We start from the raw sequence: 21,487 nt of genomic DNA, 5'->3' as shown, positions 1-21,487 counted from the left end.
TTCCTTAGCTATGGTGGCTCACACCATGTCTATAATCCCAGCACTTTGGGAGGCTGAGGTAAAAGAATCACTTGAGTCTAGGAGTTCCAGCCCGGACAACATAGCAAGACCCCATCTCTACAAAATATAAAAAATTAAAAAAGAAAGTAAAAAATTAGTCAGTTATGGTTGTGTGTGCCTGTAATGCCAGCCACTCAGGAGGATTACTTAAACCCAGAAGTTCCAGGCTGCAGCGAGCTATGATCACACCACTCCACTTCAGCCTGGGCAACAGAATGAGACCCTGTCTCAACAATAGTAACAATAATAATTCAAAGAAGTTAAAAGAGAAAATATTGGCAGAAGAGTGACTATACCTGCCTTCTATTTTACAGTAAGAAGGTACAGAAACATTCCCCAGACATAACATCCACTGCCATAATACATTCGGGCAATGATGATACAACCATCTCACATAAAGTTGGTTCAAACAGTAATTTTCAGATACTCACCATAATCCCATCAACCATTGTATTTCCATATCCTCCCAATCTAACTATAGCCCCTGTTAGGACTCCACTACCAGGTCTTGGAACCAGAGTACGTGAGGCTCCCATGTCAAGAGTCCCAGAAATGTCTTTTCTCTACCTCCTGACCATTTTATCACTCATGTGAATATGGTCTTGTGTGACCAGCTGGAGGTTAAGCAAAGGGACCCCAGTACCTCTTGTCAGCCCTTATCTTGATTAGACAGCCCCAGATGTCGACGTGGATAACAATGGCATCTATGTCAAGGTTTTCTTGTGAAGAGTAAATGCATTATAGCTATAAAGTGCCTCAAACAGTGTCTGACACAGCATAATCTCTCAATAAACTTTGCTTTGGTTGCTCAAACTATTAATATTTATACACTTCTAACAATATATCAAATATGGCCAGGTGTGGTGGGCACTCCAGCTGGGGCAGTAAAGCAAGATTCTGTCTCAAATAATAATAATAAAATAATAAAAACTTGGGATAGTGGAAGAAGTGTTTCTGATCCCACATAAATATAATCCCTGTTTCCACCCCAGCCATGCTAGTATCACTTCCTATATGCATTTCTGGTGGTACTGAGTGGCTTTAATTTTATTTTTGAGACGAAGTCTTGCTCTGTCACCTAGGCTGGAGTCCAATGGCATGATCTCGGCTCGCTACAACCTCCGCCTCCCGGGTTCAAGCAATTCTTCTGGCTCAGCCTCCCAAGTATCTGGGATTACAGGAATGCACCACCATGCCCGGCTTATTTTTGTATTTTTTAGTACAGACAGGGTTTCATCATTTTGGCCAGGCTGGTCTTGAACTCCTGACCTCGTGATCCACCCACCTTGGCCTTCCAAAGTGCTGGGATTACAGGCATAAACCACCATGCCTGGCTGAGTGGCTTTAATTTACAGCCAATGTTGATAATTTATCTGCCCAAGACTAAACACAGACTGGTTCTTATCCCTTATTTTTTAACACCTTTCAGATTTTTAAATTATTGCCAAAAATTTTATGATTGAAGAAGATAACAGAAACACAACTAATTGAGAAGCTTCTCTGGGTACTTTGGGCCTCTTAGAGTGGGGTGCTAGGTTTAGAAGTCTGATTGTATTTCAAAAGACTTAGTGTGTATAGTGAATTTGAAGATAGATCTGAACAGAGCACTGTGTTCTACATACCCTAGTAGAATACCTACATAACTACTCATTCACTTTACAAATGTTTGTGTCATTATGAAGTGTCAGTCACCATAAAAGAAAGGAAGGAATGCAGGACTAGTCATCAATTCGAGTTGGAAGTACAGAGAAGATAAGGGTGTCGTTTATAAGGGTGGAACAGGTATGATAAGGATGGCTTGCTAAAGCAAAGTTCTATTTGGGGCATGTTATTTTTAAGATGATTATTAGCTATGCAAATAGATGTTTGGAGCTCAGAGGAGGAGTCTGAGCCAGGGATTTGAATTTGGGAGTTGTTAGCCCATGTGTGTACCAGTCAGCTATTGCTGACAAACCTGTCATCAACATAGACACAGAAATACTTTTTTTTAAAATAGCATATTGAATCTAGCAAAAATGAAAAGGCAAATAAACCATATCCAAGTGTGGTTTATTTCAGTAATAGATGTTATTTTACCATATGAAAATCAAATAATATATAATTCACCTTATTAAGAGATTTAAGGATTTTTTTGCCCCAGACCTCTCAGGGATGACAAGGATTTCTCAAAGACCCTGATACATGCAGAGAAGGCACTAGATAACATCTAATGTCCACTCATGATTTTTACAAAACAATCTTGACAATCCAAGAATAAAACAGAATTCTCTTAATTTGATAAAGGTTATTTATTAAAAAAAAAACCTTCTAGGTAGTATCATACTTACTGGCGAAATATTAAACATGTTTCCCTAAGTTCAGAAACAAGGCAAAGATATTCATTTTCATCATTTCTATTCATTGCTCTAAAGAAATAAAGCAAGAAAAATAAACAAAAAATAAAGTTTAGAAATTAGGTAAGACTTTCTTTTATTGGTATTAACAGAATTATATATATAAAAAAATCCAAAATAATCCACAAAGTATTTGAATAAATAATTGGATTTATAAATGTCACCAGCTATAAAGTCAATATACAAAAAGATACTACAATTCTATGTACCAGCCAAAAATATTGAAAAACAAATTTAAAATATTTACAAAGTAAAATATTCCACATACCTAGAAATAAATTAAACAAATCAAGACTTCTACAATTAAAACTTTAAAACACTGTTGAGAAAAGTTGAAGACAACCTAGGTAAATGGACAATTGTACCACATTCATTAATTGGAAAGCTCAATATTGTAAAGATGTCAATTATCCTTAGGTTGTTTTATAAAGTCAATGCAATCACAAGCACAGTACCAAAAAATTTATTTCTGAAAATTAAACCTGAGATCGCAAAATTAATTTAGAAAACATGAGAACACAGAAGGCAAGACAATCTTAAAGAACAAAAAAGCTGGAAGGCTCTCACTACCATATTTCCAAAAATATTACAAAGCAACATAAATTAAGATAGTACGGTAATGGTGCAATGAAAGACAAATGAACCAAGGGGCAGAGATTGCCTAAGCAGAGGGGAAAAGTGTGGTCTCTGATAAATCTATATATACACACCTTGATCCTACCTCACGCACTACAAAAAAATTATTCAAAGTAGATCACACATCTAAATAAAAACAATAAAGAGTATAGAAGAAAACATAGGAGAATGGATTCATTATCTTGGTCCAGGCAAATAATTCTTAAACAAGTGTCAGATCTCAAGTTGATCTTTATGCTCATTAAAGACTGAGCAGCAATCTTTAGTGATCTAAACACATGTTAACAGATCGCATTTGACTTTTCTAAAATGCTATCTAGGAACCCCTAGCAGAGTTCCCAGACTTCACAGTTCCCACTTGCTGCTAAGACCAGCATGATAGCTAACAATATTACCACTATTTTTAGATCCTACCTGCCCACTGCTGTCTCCTCCCGTCTCCATATGTGTCAAAACTGCCAGATCTCAGATTCAGTCAGTGTAGACTCTAACCCAGTATCTGGATAAGCACGGGCGCTAACCCTAAACAAATGAGAGTATTACATTCCCCAGGCCAGTGACTAGAGTACAGCAGCCAAGTGAGCCAGTCAGGGCCAACCAGATTCAATTCTGATAATCATATTGGAACTGTTCAAAAAACAATCACTCTTTTCTCCCTGAGACTTTAAGCTGGGAAAAAAGCAGCCAGAGTTTCTGGGGCCTGCTATGAAGAGACAACATGCTTGGAACAAAAGCTAATGCGAGAGGCTACACAGCCAAGACAGGGAGACAGAATTCAACTAGGTAACATTTTTTTTAGTCCCAGGATTTAGCTATGCCTGAAGCTTGTTATACCCAAGGACTTTTTAGTAATAAATTATTTAAGCCAACAAATTCCCTTTAAAGAGTGAAAAGACAAGATGGAGATTGGGAAACATTATCTGTAATATGTGTATATATAATATACATATTTTATGTATATATGTAATATATAATACATGGTTTATACACATGTATGCATGTGTACCTAGATATAGATACACATATATACAAAAAGGACACGTAACCAGAAGAAAACCCTTCAACTTTTCTTTTAAAAAAGGAACCATAAATCAGTGAAATGTTTCAACAGGTGCCCTCACAAAAAAAATCCAAATAGCCAATAAGCACACTGCAAAGTACTCCGAATCATTACACATCAGGTAAATGCATGCTCTGCTGAATGACCAAAATCAGAAAGTGCTGGCCAGGTGTGTGAAACAACTGCAACTTTCATACACTGTTTTGGGGATTCTTGGTGGAACCAGGATTTTTTTGAAAACTGGAATACCTACCAAAACTAAACTGAAAGTCTACCCTATGATCGGTAAATTCATTCCTGCACACACAGCACATACCAAGATAAATACACCCATACGTCTATCAAAAGAGCAATTAAAAGTCAACTACACATTTTGTTGAGCAAAAGAAGCCAAAACACATAACTGTACATATTATATTTTCACATTTAGATGAAAATCAAGAACAAACACACCAAGTCAATTACAATAAGAGTCAAAATTGTGGTTGCCCTGTGGAGTAATTAATCACTGAGAAAGAGGATAAAGGAATGTTTACTAGGACGTATACATACATGAAATTTCATCAAGCTGTACATTGAAGATTAGCATACTTCATGCATGTTAGTGTATGTATAACATAATAAAATAAAGTGATTAAGGGGAAGTAGTAGAATAATACTTTTAAAGGGAAACTATAACAGTAGTAGAGTTATACTTTTAAAGGGAAAATATAATACCATAGCTAAAAGTGCCTGAAGCAATTCATGTTCTTACATTAAGGAAAAAAAGCAGGAAAATCTTTTTTGTTTGAAGGTGTCAAGTATAAATCTTCCTCCATTAAAACGGGATGACACCCTGTGGATGCTTACCTCAATTACCAAGGGTAACTTCTCTCACTCTCCACAGCTCTTACTTTTGAGAATTGCAAAAATATCTTTCGCCATGAATAGAGTGACATGATGCGATTGGACTGTGTAAGACAGACTGCAACATAAGCAAAATGGCAATCCCAGAGCTTGCCAGACAATCCAAGAAGCTGTATATGGTGATAGGTGTAGAGTTGCTCCCTCAGAGGACACCGAAGTCAAGCAAGCATTTAATGTTCAGTATTTTGTTTTGTTTTTGAGAAACAAAACACTCTGCCACTCAGGCTGGAGTGCAGTGGCATGATCATAGTTCACTGCTGCTTCAAACTCCTGGGCTCAAGTGATCCTCCTGCCTCAGCCTCCCGAGTAGCTGGGACTACAGGTATACACCATCATACCCAGCTATAAAATTCAGTTTTGAGCAAATATTGATCAATGAGTCTGACAATCAGAAAAGTGAGCTGAAAACTAGGTCACCAGGCCTTTATACATCTGTCTCCCTGTCTGATGGCCCCACTAAACATAGCATAATGGCTTTTTCTTCCCTTATGCCTTCCACATCTCATACAAACTCTTTAGACAAGTCTAACACAACTGGAGAAAAAAGTGATTCTGGGAAATGTAGTTAATGTAACACAATTTTTATACTCAAAACACTGGATCTAATTCCCAGCCATGAGCAAGGACAAAGAACAAAATATATAAATAGTATATTAAATTAATTTCTGCTGAATTACTCACTAGACAAGAAAGGCGTTTAATAGTAAAAATTGATCATCTCAAAACCTTAAGGCTCTTAGCAAAAAGAACAAGAAAAATACTGAGTGGGCAATTTCCACTGTCTGCCATGCATACTAAAAGCAAAATACCAACAAAAACCAAAGTGTCAATATTATAATGACTACCCACTTAAAGAACAATGAACATTAATTAGAAACCACTTTTTTTAAAAAAGACCACTCGTGCCTATACAGAAAAAATATTTCATATCCACCATGGATCCAAAAGACTTTATAACGGAAATTATATTTATATCAGAACCAAAATTAAAGCACCTCATAATAAAAAGTATGTGGCTAGAGCTGAAAAGATAAATTTATCACCTTAAATGTTTCTATCAGAAAACACTGGTAATCAATGAGCCAGTAGTAGTTCACTTTAAGGATGAGGCACTGATCTTCATTTCTAGTATGAATTTTCTTTTTTTTTGAGACAGAGTTTCACTCTTGTTACCCAGGCTGGAGTGCAATGCCACAATCTCAGCTCACTGCAACCTCTGCCTCCTGGGTTCAAGCAATTCTCCTGCCTCAGCTTCCCAAGTAGTTGGGATTACAGGCACGCGCCACCATGCCCAGCTAATTTTTTGTATTTTTAGTAGAGATGGGGTTTCACCATGTTGACCAGGATGGTCTAGATCTCTTGACCTCGTGATCCACCCGCCTCGGCCTCCCAAAGTGCTGGGATTATAGGCGTGAGCTACCGCGCCTGGCCATGAATTTTCTTATACATAATAAGTGATGTTCATAAAGGCTTCAGCACATGATTTACGTACACAGGGTTTCTCTAAGGTGTCCTCAAATCTTCAAAATGATAAGCAACAATTTCCTACTTTCTTACATTCATAGGGCGTCTCCACAGTATGAGACCTCACAAGTTGCCTAGGATCTGAAGCTCTGCAGACATTTCCATATTCCTTACATTTGTATGTTTTCTCGAGTGTGAGTTTTCACATGTCTTCGAAAGTAGGCAGGACAAACAAAGGCTTTCCCACATTCCTTACATTCATAGGGTTTCTCTCCAGTGTGGCTTCTCACGTGTCTTCGAAAGGATGAGGGACAACTGAAGGCTTTCCCACATTCCAAACATTCAAAGGGTTTCTCTCCAGTGTGCATTCTTGCATGTACAGTAAGGTATGAAGAATGACGAAATGCTTTCCCACATTCCTTACATTCATAGGGCTTTTCCCCAGTGTGCGTTCTCATGTGGATCCTAAGGGCTGAGGGATAAATAAAGGCTTTCCCACATTTCTTACATTCATAAGGTTTCTCTCCAGTGTGAGTTCTGATATGTACTGTAAGGTGGGAGGAACTAATGAAGGCTTTCCCACATTCCTTACATTCATACGGCTTCTCTCCACTGTGAGTTCTTAAGTGTTCAGTGAGGGACGAGGAACGACTAAAGGTCTTCCCACACTCCTTACATTCATACTGTATCTTTCCAGTGTGATCTCTCACGTGTGCCCTAAAGGATGAGGGACAACTAAAGGCCTTCCCACATTCCTTACATTCGTAGGGCTTTTCTCGACTTTGATTTTTCACATGTGTATTAAGGGAAGTGGGAAGATAGAAGGCCTTTCCACATTCCAGACATTCATAGGGTTTTTCTCCAGTGTGTTTTCTCATATGGATACTCAAGGAGGAAGGACAATTGTAGGCTTTCCCACATTCCTTACATTTGTAGGGTTTCTCTCCGGTATGCGTCCTCACGTGTACAGTGAGTTTTGAGGACTCGCTGAAGGCCTTCCCACACTCTTTACATTCATATGGCTTCTCTCCAGTGTGAATTCTTATATGTATTATAAGGTGAGAGGAAGAACTGAAGGCCTTCCCACATTCCTTACATTCATATGGCTTATCTCCGCTATGAATCCTTTTGTGTTTGGAGAGTGAGGAGGAACAACTGAAGGCCTTCCCACATTCCTTACATTCATAAGGCTTATCTCCACTATGAATCCTTTTGTGTTCTGTAAGCGATGAGGAACAACTGAAAGCTTTTCCACATTCCTTACACTCATAGTTCGTCTTTCCCACGTGAAGCTTCATATGTGCCCTAAAGAATGAGGAACAACTGAAGGCTTTGGTACATTCCTTACATTCATAGGGCTTCTCTTCAGTGGGGGTTTTCATATGCTTCTTAAAACAAGCAAGAAAATGGAAGGCCTTCCCACATTCCTTGCACTGATAGGGTTTGCTTCCAGTATGAGACCTGATGTGATTCTTAAGGGACGAATGATCCACGAAGGCCTTTCCACACTCGTGGCATTCACAGGATTTTACTTCAGTCATTCTCTTGAGTGAATCAAGGTTTGGAACCTGGCTGAAGGTCTGTCCATGTTGATTTTCTTCACTACATTCATAGATGTTCTCTACCATAGGATTTCTTTTAAAAATAAAAGACACATTATTAGTAATAAACTTTTACCAATTTCAGTGAATGTGTATGTTTTCTGGCCTTCTGTCAAGTTATAAATTGAAAGTTCTCACAGAGGGCTCTACCACAGCCAATATTGTCACCATGTTTTTGACTCACAGATTTTTCTGATAATTGTTTACAAGTGAAGTATGTGTCAAACATTCAAAATCTCAGTCTCATTTGTGGAAAAAAATAACTCATGAAAATTCTCAGCCAGGTGCAGTGGCTCACACCTGTAATCCCAGCACTTTTGGAGGTTGAGATGGGTGGATCACAAGGTCAGCAGTTCAAGATCAGCCTGGCCAAGATGATGAAACCCCATCTTTACTAAGAATACAAAAATTAGCTGGGCGTAGTGGTGCGTGTCTGTACTCCCAGCTACTCAGGAGGCTGAGGCAGGAGAATTGCTTGAACCCAGGCAGCAGAGGTTGCAGCGAGCTGAGATCATGCCACTGCACTCCAGCCTGGGTGACAGAGGAAGACCTCCATCTCAAAAAAAAAGAAAAAAAATTTTCAAATCACAATCTTTGATCCAGGCTCATTTATATATACACATTTCTTAAATTTCGTATTATAAGATTCTCTCCTGAGGCACCACTTTCTCATGCATGGCACTCACCTCAAATGCCTCTCATGGCTTTTGTTCTGATAATCAATAACACAGGATTCCTGGTTTTCATGTAAACTGTAGAACCAAGAATCATTCCTTTTGAATCTTACTATTTTCTGTTCATTGGATATTTTTTCTCCACAAATATCTGGTGGGGCAACTGATTCATTAGTTTTAAGTTGAGTCTCAAAACCTGAAACAAAAAAAGTAAAAGCTTCTGTGAACAAAGGACTTTTAGCAGAGTGGCTATTTCAGGACTTTGGTATTGATAGACGCAAGGGTCAAAATGGTAAGCAATTAACTAAGAAATAATTATATGAAGATTGAGACTAACATAACTAGAATAATATTAGGAGAACAAAACAAAAATTGGACAAAATGCACATGACCAGGCTGGGCGCGATGGGTCACACCTGTAAGCCCAGCATTTTGAGAGGCCAAGGCAGGCGGATCATGAGAAAAGGAGATCGAGACCATCCTGGCCAACATGATGAGACCCCATCTCTACTAAAATATAAAAAATTAGCCAGGCATGGTGGGGCACACCTGTAGTCCCAGCTACTCAGGAGGCTGAGGCAGGGGAAACTCAAGAGGCAGAGATCGCAGTGAGCCAAGATTGCGCCACTGCACTCTAGCCTGGCAACAGAGCGAGATTCCATCTCAAAAAAAAAAAGCATATGACCAAATACCAACTTACAAAGAGGAAATATGGAAGGTCTTTGCCAAGAACAAGGAAAATGTGAGAGGACTGACAAAAAGTCAAAATAGTCATCTGAGATATCTGTGGAAGATGAGCTTCCTCATATAAAACAAAGTTTATTTTTGTTTTTGATTTTCTTTTAAGTTGATTTTCTTCCCCCAACCAAAACAGTTTCTCTCAAGGGTTCTTGCCTTCCTGGTGCTCTCTCACACAGATGCCCTGGATAAGTTCTCTCTTCACTGTCTGCAGGTCCTCCTCTTGTTCCCACTGGGAGATCAGATGGGGTGTGTGTAGCAGATACCCTGCACAAGCAGAAAGCCATATCATGAGGGAAAATGATGAAAAATCACAAACATTTCCATAAGACAGAAACAAAACTTCAGTCTTCTGATATTCCAAAAATGGACATCTGTGAGTTTAACTATAACAAAATGTCAAATTTATTTATTTTTTTTCATAAAAAAAAAAGGAGAGGTGGCAGGAGGAAGCAGCCTCTGACATACAGAACTGATCTAATGTTCACACCTAAACCTCAATATCATTACAAGCTGGTCAGACGGTCACAACCAGGACTTTTTGTTCTCCTACTGAATATAAATAATCTTGCAGAATACTAATCTTGGATAAAGTTACTATGAAATTATGATAAAACGAAACAAAACAAGGTTACCTTTTAATTTTTTCTAAAGACTTTATGCCACCCACATATACTCAGTAATAGAGCATGACTGAATAATACTATCAGCAACCAGCAATACTATCCACTTTCTGTCAGCAACCAATCTAAAGTGACTGCCTGTGTCACTACGCTGAACAATGTCCCCTCAAAATTCATGTTCAAAGGGATCAATGGAAAAGCACAGAGGGCTCAGAAACAAAGCCACACCAATATAGTCAACAGATCTTGACAAAGTAGCAAAGGCAATACGATGGAGAAAAGATAGTCTTTCCTACAAATGGTACAGGAACAACTGAACATCCACATGCAAAATATAAATCTAGACACAGACCTTAGACCCTTCACAAAAATTAACTCAAAATGGGTCACAGACCTCACTGTAAAAAGCAAAGCTAGAAAACTCCTAGAAGATAACAGGAGAAAAATCAAGATGACCTTCCGTTTGGCAATAACATTTTAAATTTTTTTTATTTTTTTTAAGAGCCATGGTCTCACTTTATCACTCAGGCTGTAGTAGTGGTGTGATCATAGCTCACTGCAGCCTCAAACTCCTGGACTCAAGTGATCCTCCAGCCTCCTCCTTCCAAGTAACTGGAACTACCAGTTCCACCGCATCCTGGCACTGACATTTTAGATATAATGCTATAAGCATGATCCATAAAACAAAGAATAAGCTGAACTTAATTAACATTTAAAATTTCTGGGCCAGGTGCAATGGCTCATGCCTGTAATACCAGCACTTTGGGAAGTCAAGGCAGGTGGATCACCTGAGGTCAGGAGTTCAAGACCAGACTGACCAACAAGGCATGTGGCACATGCCTATAATCCCAGCTACTAGGGAGGCTGAGGCAGGAGAAGAATCTCTTGAATCCAGGAGGTGGAGGTTGCAGTAAGCTGAGATCACGCCAATGCACTCCAGTCTGGGCAACAAGAGCAAAACTCCATCTCAAAAAAAAAAAAAATCTCCCCTGTGAAAGGCAATGTCAAGAGAATGGAAATATAAGCCACAGCCTGGGAGAAAATATTTGCAAAATATATATCTGAGAAGGAACTGTTATCAAAAATATACAAAGACTGTAGCAGATATCATACAGAAAAAAAAAAATATTCAAAGAACTCTTAAAACTCAACAGTATTAAAAAAAAAAAATGGACAAAAAATGAGCCAAAGACCTTTACAGATACCTGATACCTCACCAAAGAACATATACAGATGGCAAATAAGCATATGAAAAGATGTTCAATATCATAAGTCATCAGGGAAATGCAAATTAAAACAAGGTACCACTACACACGTATTAGAATGGCCAAAATCCTGAACATTCACAACAACAAGTGCTGGTGAGGATGAGGAGCAACAGAAACTCTCATTCGTTGCTGGTTGGAATGCAAGATGGTACAGCCACTTTGGAAGATAGTTCTGTACTTTCTTATAAAATTAAACACCCTCTTACCATAAAATCCACCAACTGGATTGTACTCCTTTTACCCAAAGGAGTTGAAAACTTACGTCCACATAAAAACCTGCACACCAATGTTCATAGAAGCTTTATTTATAATTGCCAAAACGTGTAAGCAACCAAGAAGTCCTGCAGTAGGTAAATGGATAAACTGTAGTACATCTAGACAATAGAATATAGCACTACAAAGAAATGAGCTTTCAAGCCATAAAAAGACATGGAAGAATCTTAAATGTATATTGCTAATTGAAAGAAACCAATCTGAAAAGGCTATGTACTGCATGATTCCAACTATATGACATTTTGCAAAAGGCAACAACATTAGAAGACTGTAAAAAGATCAGTGGTTGCCAAGGTTTTAGAGAAAGGGAAGGAGGGATGAATTGATAGAGCACAGAGGATTTTTACAGCAGTGAAACTATTCTGTGTGATATTATAATAGTGGATACATGTCATTATATATTCTTCCAAACCCATAGAATGTACAATATCAAGAGTGAACCCTAACGTAAATTATGGACTCTGGGCAATGATGCTGTGTCAATGTAGCTTCATCAGTTATAACACATAACACATTTACCACTCTGGTGGGGGATGTTGTTATTAGAAAAGGCTGTGCATGTAGAGAGCCAGGGGCTATATGGGAAATCTCTGTATCTTCCACTCAATTCAGCTGTGAACCTAAAACTGCTCTAAAAATAAAAATAAAGCCTACTTTAAAAAAAAAAAAGTCTACCCAGAACCTCAGAATGTTACCTTATTTAGAAATAGGGTCTTTAGGCCGGGCGCGGTGGCTCACGCCTATAATCCCAGCACTTTGGGAGGCCGAGGCTGGTGGATCTCGAGGTCAAGAGATCGAGACCATCCTGGTCAACAGGGTGAAACCCCGTCTCTACTAAAAATATAAAAATTAGCTGGGCATGGTGGTGTGCGCCTGTAGTCCCAACTACTTGGGAGGCTGAGGCAGGAGAATTGCTTGAACCCAGGAGGCGGAGGTTGCAGTGAGCCGAGATCGCACCATTGCACTCCAGCCTGGGTAACAAGAGCAAAACTCCATCTCAAAAAAAAAAAAAAAGAAATAGGGTCTTTATAGATATAATCAAGTTAACACAAGGTTATACTAGATTAAGGTGGGCTCTAAATCCAATGGCTGGTGTCCTTATAAGGAGAAAGAGACTTAGAAAGACACACAAGGGGCCGGGCACAGTGGCTCACGCCTATAATCTCAGCATTTTGGGAGGCCGAGGCGGGTGGATCACGAGGTCAAGAGATCGAGACCATCCTGGTCAACATGGTGAAACCCCGTCTCTACTAAAAATACAAAAAATTAGCTGGGCATGGTGGCGCGTGCCTGTAATACCAGCTACTCAGGAGGCTGAGGCAGGAGAATTGCCTGAACCCAAGAGGCGGAGGTTGCAGTGAGCCGAGATCGCGCCGTTGCACTCCAGCCTGGGTAACAAGAGCTAAACTCTGTCTCAAAAAAAAAAAAAAAAAGAAAGACACACAGGAAGAAGATGAAGGCAGAGATTGGAACGATGCATCTGTAAGTCAAGGAATGCCAATGATTGCCAGCAATCCCCAGAAACCAGGAAGAGAAAAGGGAGACTTTCCCCCAGAGCCTTCAGAAAAAACACGGCCCTGCTGATCCCTTGATTTCAGATACCCAGCCTCCAGAAACACTGCGAAGGAAAAAACATCTGTTGTTTTTAGCCACCAGTGTGTGATGCTCTGTTACAGAAGGTCTAGGAAACTAACACAGCCTGCTTCCATAGATCTATCCCCAAATCACTCAACTGAAGCACAAATCCTATAATAGGTTCTTTCTAACACATGTATTCTCCCTTGCTGTACTGGAAAATAAACCCAACTTATTTAATTATAGGTGTGTTCCTGGTAGTCACTGGGTAAAGGGCATAGATAGCAGTAAAATCCTCAAAATGTCAAAACTCAAACCTCCTTCCTGTGTCCCATAGTGATTGCTGAGGTTTACGCCCATACTTTCAATACTTAATAAGCCTCAAGACTTTCAACCACACAAAAAAAGAAAGCATCAGCTCAATATACAGATGTTTCTTTTCTTTTTTTTTTTTTTTTGACGGAGTTTCACTCTTGTTGCACAGGCTGGAGTGCAATGGCACAATCTAGGCTCACTGCAACCTCCACCTCCCAGGTTCAAGCAATTCCCCTGCCTCAGCATCCCAAGTAGCTGGGATTACAGGCATACACCACCACGCTTAGCTAATTTTGTACTTTTAGTAGAGATGGGGTTTCTCCATGTTGGTGAGGCTGGTCTGGAACTCCCGACTTCAGATGATCCGCCTGCTTCAGCTTCCCAAAGTGCTAGGATTACAGATGTGAGCCACCGCACCCAGCCCAAATGTTTATTTTCATAGCGAAGCCACTAGACAGTAAGTTCATTGGGGTCAGTGACTATATCTGTCTTATTTACCAATGTCTTCCCATTCCTCAGCCCAAATCCTAGAATAAAGTCAATTTGGTGAGAGAAAATCACTTTTTTTTTTTTTTGATACGAGATCTTGCTCTGTCGCCCAAGCTAGAGTACAGTGGCACAATCTCGGCTCACTGTAACCTCTGCCTCCCTCGTTCAAGTGATTCTCCTGCATCAGCCTCCCGAGCACCTGGGACTACAGGCGTGCACCACCATGCACAGCTAATTTTTGTATTTTTAGTAAAGACAGGGTTTCACCATATTGCCCAGGCTGGTCTCGAACTCCTGACTTCGTGATCCACCCATCTCAGCCTCCCAAAGTGCTGAGATTACAGGCGTGAGCCACCAGGGCACCTGGCCTAAAATCACTTTCTAAACAACTACATGAAAAAATCTTGCCATTCTTACCTAGCGAGGCCAGGTTCTGGAAGTTTTCCAGCATCACATCTCTGTAGAGGTTCCTCTGAGCAAGATCCAGCAAAGCCCATTCCTCCTGGGTAAAGTCCACAGCCACATCCTCAAAGACTACTGAGTCCTAAAATATACCATAAATTCTGTTCAGAAAGGGACAATTCCTCCAATGTGTACAAGAGGACGGATGAGGCTGACAATATTGAGGAAATGAGAGCCAATTCATAGGAAATTCAGGAGATCCCAGCATCTACTCTAGGACTCAGCCAACAAATCTCTCTCTCTTTCTATCTACACGTAATTCATCACTGATCAAATCCTGTCTTACAGATTTAACACTTCTAAACCACTAAATTGCCAGGCAAATTGGGTTACACCTGTAATCCCAGCACTTTTGGGGACCGAAGCAGGAGGACTACCTGAGCCCAGGAGTTCGAGATCAGCCTAGGCAACGTAACATAGTGAGACTCAGTCTCTGCCAAAATTTAAAAGTACATATGGCCAGGTGTGGTAGCACGCTCCTGTGGTGGCTTAGGTGGGAGGATCGTTGAGCTGCAAGGTTGAGGCTACAGTGAGCATGACCATGCCACTGTACTCTAGCCTGAACAATGACAACAAAAAAACACTAAATTTATCTCCCTACAAATTGATGGCAATGAGATAGGGAAAAACAGTGCTTTTCCTACCCTCTTACATAGTCACTCAGTACCGTACAGAACATTTCTGACACTAGATGTGTGGGGGATATTTTCCATACCCACCAAGCAATTCCCCAGTGGACACCTGCTGGGTATCCTGTAATTCGCTTCTGATATGATCTACCTGGAGATCCCGCAGGTTGAGGGCTTGGTCCCACTTAACTGCCTCCCACTTCAGATGCCAATCCCAAGTTAACAGGTTGTCAACTATACTTCTGACCGGCTAAAAACAGGGCTCCTACTACCCTCCCCTAGAGTTCGATTAATTTGCTGGAACAATTCACAGAACTCATGGAAGTATGTTTATTGGTTTGTCAGCAAGGATATTACAAAGTATACAGATAAAACAGCCAGAAGAAGAGATGGACAGGCCAACATACAGTGGGAAGGGGTGCAGAAATTCCATGCCCTCTCCTGGCATGCCACCCTCCAGGAACCACCATACATTCAGCTATCGACAAGCTCCTCAAGCCAGTCCTTTGGGTTTTTAAGGAGGCTCCATCACATGGTTGATGTAAGTCCCAATCCTCTGACCTTGCCTGGGTCTTTCTGAACCAGCCCCCATCTTGCGGCTCTCCAGGGGCTTCCAGACACCAACCATCTCATTAGCACACAGAAGACCCTCTCATTGCTCCAGAGATTACAAGGGTTTTTAGGAACTCTATGCCAGGAAACAGGATGAAAGCCAACACATATTTCACAATATCACAGAGGGTGACCAATGCCAGTCTTACAATGGCCTAGAAAAGTCACAGGGTCAGATGTAGATGGGGTTTTAATGAATAAAAATACACTGAGAGAATAGAAGCTTTTCACTCTTTCCCCGTCTCACAAACCTGAGAGGCCCAGGAGCTGCACAAGCATAACTTTCAAGCCAGACCCTCAGCTGGTTATACTTCCTTGTCTTCTAGGCCAAGGGTAAGCAAACTACGGCATATGACTACATCCAAGCGGCCACTTGAATGCATGAAGTTTTATTGGAACACAATAAAACATGTGTTTATGTACTGTCTATGGCTGCTTTTGCACTAAAATGGCAGAACTGAATTGTAATAGAAACACTACAGCCTTCAGTGCCTAAAATACTATGTGGTCCGATACAGAAACAGATTGCTGCTGACCTGTGCTCTAAAACATGGAAGGAGACCTGGTGCAATGGAAATTTTTTTTTTGACAATTATTTTCTTTTTTTTTTGAGACGGAGTTTCGCTCTGGTTACCCAGGCTGGAGTGCAGTGGCGCGATCTCGGCTCACCGCAACCGCCGCCTCCTGGGTTCAAGCAATTCTCCTACCTCAGCCTCCTGAGTAGCTGGGATTACAGGCACGCGCCACCATGCCCAGCTAATTTTTGTATTTTTAGTAGAGACGGGGTTTCACCCTGTTGACCAGGATGGTCTCGATCTCTTGACCTCGTGATCCACCCGCCTCGGCCTCCCAAAGTGCTGGGATTACAGGCGTGAGCCACCGCACCCGGCCTGACAATTATTTTCTTTTACTTACCTGTATCCTATTTTTCTGTAACTCAGCAGTTGTTCTTTCTTCCTCCATGTCCCCTGCATGAAGAAAAGCAGGATATTGAGAAGTTAGAAGTAAAGAAGATGACATGAGACTCCAGACCTCCCCAAAATTCCCACACTCATGAACCTGGATGTTGCACCCTATCAATTACAAGTAACAACTCCCCTCAAAACACACACACACACGCACACACGCACACACACACAACCAAGACACCCAAGCAAATATATACTGCTCTTGTGGGAAAGTGGAACAGCCTTATGTCCCCCTAGAGATAGAAAACAGTGTTCTGGTCCGTGGTGATCATAAAGAGGTTAAGAGTGCTATTTTGTAAATTAACTAAAGTCTAGAAAACTCTGGCTGTCAATTTGCCCATGATAACAAAAAGTATGAAATGCATCAGAGAGCATCTTCAACAACATGAATATACACTCCCTGTCTGAAATTCAGGAAAGCACTGATTTATAGGCCAGGCCTCTGGAAGTTCCACTCAGTATTTCTTACTTCTGCACCCCTTGGCTGGCTAACCGGCATTACTGCTTAGCCCTAGACCACTGCCCCTGCCCCCATGAGCTGCAGGGTTCCCCAAAACCTCGGTTTCTGAGAAAGAGCATCAGCCTATTGAATTCCATACGCAGGAGGCAGAGAAGGCCACTATGCTGTGATGGATGTGCTAAATTTGCCTGCCCAGTACAGTAGTATCAGAATAAGAATACTTGGCCTGTATCACCCCTGATGTGGGATCTGCAGTGCTGTTTCACAAATTTCAGACAAGAAAATGTTAACAGTTACTTCCACTGCAATGGAACAAGTAGCATCTTTAAAAGCCAATAAAAGGCTGGGTGGCTCACACCTATAATCCCAGCACTTTGGGAGGCCAAGGAGGGTGAATCACCTGAGGTCAGGAGTTCAAGATCAGCCTGGCCAACATGGAGAAACCCCATCTCTATTAAAAAAAAGAAAAAAAGAAAAAGCCAATAAAAAATTGTAACATTCTTCACTGTATTAGTAGCAATATATGCCATCTGGGCAACCCTGATACGAGAATAATTTTGCAAAGAAATGGCTCCATTTTAGAATCTTTCTCACAGAAACTCTGCAAATAAAATATTATTACAACCAGTTTAGAGTTGAGTAATCTTAGAAAGAGTCAATTAACCACATGTTCAATATTATCTAGTTAGCTGCTGAGGCAGGGTATGAATGCAGGCCTATTCGTCTTCAAAACACCCAATGAGTACATTTCTGAACGCATACCTTAAATTTTAATCGTTAGCCCCTTATTCCTAGTATTACCAGGATTTAGCCTAGAACCCTATTGGGCACCCCGGAGAGTGGACAAATGAAGCATTCTAATCAAATATGCTGGCCGGGTGTGGTAGCTCACGCCTGTAATCCCAGTACTTTGGGAGGCCAAGGCAGGGGGATCACATGAGGTCAGGAGTTCGAGACTGGTCTGGTCAACATGGTGAAACCCCGTCTCTACTAAAAATACAAAAATTAGCCAGGCATGCTGGTGCACAGCTGTAGTCCCAGGTACTCGGGAGGCTGAGGCTGGAGAATTCTATGAACCCAGGAGGCAGAGGTTGCAGTGAGCTGAGATCGCACCGCTGCACTCCAGCCTGGGCAAGAGAGCCAGACTCTGTCAATAAATAAATAAATAATCAAATGTGCTATCTTTGAGCTCCTTCTCCTGACTAAGGCCTGTCTTGGGCAATGATTCTTCCCTTACGGTCCTTATCTCTTTCATTTTATATTTATTTAGGTAATATTTACCCTGACCCTACTACATGAAGTCTCAAGGAATAAGGCATAGACAGAAAAAAAAAACAGAAAAATCCCGAAGCAAATGAATACATAGAGATACATGCTATATAAAAAATGTAGTACATTATAGGAATAAGGAGACACATAACATATTTATCTTTAGCAAATCAGGACTGGTAAAGTGGCAAGGTAGAAGCAGAAAATTAAAATAGCTGTTTCAGATAATGCTGGAAATTCAGAGGGTTTAGTATATCTATTATATATTTGTAAGCATTATCAACTCCCAGAGGAAAAAAAATCAGTATTAATAGGCTAGACTATTGATAGTAGAGATAAAAAGTTGAATAAAGACCAGCATAAAAGTTTAGAAAGAAGGCCGGGCGCGGTGGCTCAAGCCTGTAATCCCAGCACTTTGGGAGGCCGAGGCGGGTGGATCACTAGGTCAAGAGATCGAGACCATCCTGGTCAACATGGTGAAACCCCGTCTCTATTAATACAAAAAATTAGCTGGGCATGGTGGCGCGTGCCTGTAATCCCAGCTACTCAGGAGGCTGAGGCAGGAGAATTGCCTGAACCCGGGAGGCGGAGGTTGCGGTGAGCCGAGATCGCGCCATTGCACTCAAGCCTGGGTAACGAGAGCGAAACTCCGTCTCAAAAAAAAAAAAAAAAAAAAAAAGTTTAGAAAGAAAATAGAAGATAATATTTTTTAAAACATGGTAAACAGAATCCGAAAAGCTAAAAAGGCATCTTTTGTGAAAAGAAAAACTAATGAAACTGACAAACTCAGCTTTTATTTTATTTTATTTTTTATTTAATTTATTATTTGAGACAGACTCTCCTTATGTTACCCAGGTTGATCTCATTTCCTAAGCTCAAGTGATCCACCTGCCTTAGCCTCCCACCAGCTGGGACTACAGATGTGCACCACTGCAGCCAGCAACAAACTCAGCAAATTTTTTTCTTTTTTTCTTTTTTAAGGCTGGTCAAGTGAAGCAGTGAGAGTGAAGAAGGAACAAAGAAATCTGTAACTGGTTGTGATCAATTAGTGTAGACACCACTGCACTTGGACCAGTCAAACTCAGCAATTTTAAGAGCAACAAGGCAGACAAAAAAAAAAAAAAGAACAATAATAAATCATAATTATAGATACCATAAGGAAAATATAGAAAAAAATTAAGGAATAAATATGAAAATGCACAGGTAATGAATGAATTTCTAGAACGTAGTACAACTTTCCAGCAATGATCTAAAACCTGATTACATCCAGTAATCAATGAAAAAAAAAATCAGTGGTTTAAAACATGGTCAGGCCAGGTGCAGTGGCTCATGCCTGTAATTCCAGCACTTTGGCAGGCAGACAGCCTATGACCTCGAGACCTGCCCAGGCAACACAGCGAGACTCCTTTTTACTAAAAAGAAATAGAAATAAAGAAAGGAAAAAAAAAATACCTACAAACACCTACAGCAAACAACCTATTTAATGGTGAAATGATAGAAAATTTCCCTCTGGAATCAGAAACAAAACAAGGATGTAAATTATATGCTATTCTGTCGGACGTTGTACTGGAGGTCCTGGCAAGTGCAGTAAAGAAATGAAAACAAATGGAAACTGCAAGGAATAAAAAGGGAAAAGATTGAAACCGACAGATGACCAAATTTTCTGTGTGAAATGTAACCAATCTGTAGATAAATGATTCAAATGTATCATTAATGACAAAATGCATCAGTCCACTTTTACTTGAATATAATGTATCAAACTGATGTCCACAGGCAGAGGATAAAATCCAGAGATCAAATACTATCTGTTTTTTTGGAGATAGGGTCTAGCTCTGTTGCCCAGGCTGGAGTGCAGTGATAGGAGCTCAGCTCACTGCAACCTCTGCCTCTCGAGTAGCTGGGAGCACAGGTGCACACCATCACACCCGGCTATTATTTTATTTTTTATTTTTTGTATAGAGGGGATCTTGCTATGTTGCCCAGGCTGGTCTCAAACTCCTGGGCTCAAGCGATCCGCCCGCCTCGGCAGCCCAAAGTGCTGGGATTACAGGCGTGAACCACCGCGCCTGGCCCAAACACTATCTAATGCATAAAGAGGGGACAGGAGGGGACCGAGCCGAGGCAAATGTCACCCCGCGCTCACCCGACACGCTGCGATCCACAGATCTGCTCACAGAGAACGAGGCTGAGGCGCTTGTCCTTGAGACCCGAATGGGTAGAGATGCTCTCCTTTCTGGAAAGAGAGCAAAGGATGCTTTCAGAGGCTGATGAACTATGACACTGGTTCTCCAACTCTCGCCTGCATCAGAATCACCCCGATTTCTGGATCCAGACCAGAGTTCCCGATTCGGTCAGTTTGCGACGAGTCGCCGCCGCAGCAGCAGCTGACCCAGGCTCTCCGAGAAGGCACAGCGGCAGCGGGAGGCCCCAGGCGCAGGGTCCGGGCAGGGAGCGGCTGAGAGGCCGCCCTTAGACCGCCGATCCTCAGGCCGAGCCCTGCGTCTCCCGCGGACCGGACCCGCGGCAGGCGGGGTGGGGCAGGGCAGGGCAGGAAGTGGACGGAGGCAAAAATTTACCTCAGACGTGGGCGGAGGCGCTGATTGACATGGCTGCTCGCGCATGCGCAAACGGCACTTCAGTTCCTAGTTCGGCACAACAGACGCCCTATTGGGCGGGGCCTGAGAGGCGGGACTTGAGGTGAAGGAGGTGGGGCGGGAAGGAGCAGGGACTGCTAAGGAGAGTGAAGACTGGTTCTAGCCGCAAGCGGATGAGAAATCCTAGTTTCTTCATTATTGAGAGTAAACAGAGGAAACAGAACCTTGGACTGGGCTTGTTTGACTCTGTGGGCGAGGCGAGGCTGTAGCTAGACCGGATCTAGGGGCGTGGCTTTCTAAATACTCCAAGGGGCGTGGCTAAAGGTGGAACCAGATTGGGGGCGGGACTTGGTTGAAATTCCTAGGTAGCGGGGACGAGGGCTAGGGTCGAGGCTTAAGTAACTAGGCCTGGGGCTGG

At 41.4% G+C, this 21,487-nt stretch overlaps 1 protein-coding gene across 3 annotated transcripts; it reads right to left on the bottom strand.

Moving 5' to 3' along the window:
• Positions 1-2,092: 2,092 nt before the first annotated feature.
• On the bottom strand, positions 2,093-21,069 carry ZNF699 (zinc finger protein 699). Of its 3 annotated transcripts, XM_064381933.1 has the most exons (7): positions 21,052-21,069; positions 20,619-20,708; positions 16,694-16,746; positions 14,493-14,619; positions 9,689-9,799; positions 8,807-8,990; positions 2,093-8,154 (listed from the first exon to the last, which is right to left on the bottom strand). In XM_064381933.1, the coding sequence occupies exons 3-7, from the start codon at positions 16,739-16,741 to the stop codon at positions 6,690-6,692; spliced, it is 1,935 nt and encodes a 644-aa protein (XP_064238003.1). In that variant the 5' UTR covers positions 16,742-16,746; positions 20,619-20,708; positions 21,052-21,069; the 3' UTR covers positions 2,093-6,689. The 3 variants fall into 3 exon arrangements, with proteins under 3 accessions (XP_064238003.1, XP_012291859.2, XP_012291860.2); XM_012436436.3 differs by lacking the exon at positions 21,052-21,069 and having other exon boundaries at positions 20,619-20,846; XM_012436437.3 differs by lacking the exons at positions 9,689-9,799; positions 21,052-21,069 and having other exon boundaries at positions 20,619-20,847.
• Positions 21,070-21,487: the final 418 nt, after the last annotated feature.

This window comes from Aotus nancymaae, unplaced genomic scaffold (genome assembly GCF_030222135.1).
Source record: "Aotus nancymaae isolate 86718 unplaced genomic scaffold, 86718_ANA_hifiasm-v0.15.2.pri h1tg000028l, whole genome shotgun sequence".
In the NCBI taxonomy this organism is placed as follows: domain Eukaryota; kingdom Metazoa; phylum Chordata; class Mammalia; order Primates; family Aotidae; genus Aotus; species Aotus nancymaae.
This window is presented reverse-complemented; position numbering and strand designations above follow the sequence as displayed.

What these genes read in the sequence shown, in the direction of transcription:
- ZNF699 (XM_064381933.1), bottom strand. Translation starts at nt 16,741, where the DNA reads ATGGAGGAAGAAAGAACAACTGCTGAGTTACAGAAAAATAGGATACAG. An exon ending in CCAGAACCTGGCCTCGCTAG is followed by an intron (nt 9,800 to 14,492) that starts GTAAGAATGGCA and finishes CTGCTTGTGCAG; the next exon opens with GGTATCTGCTACACACACCC. An exon ending in TGTGAGAGAGCACCAGGAAG is followed by an intron (nt 8,991 to 9,688) that starts GCAAGAACCCTT and finishes TTTTTGTTTCAG; the next exon opens with GTTTTGAGACTCAACTTAAA.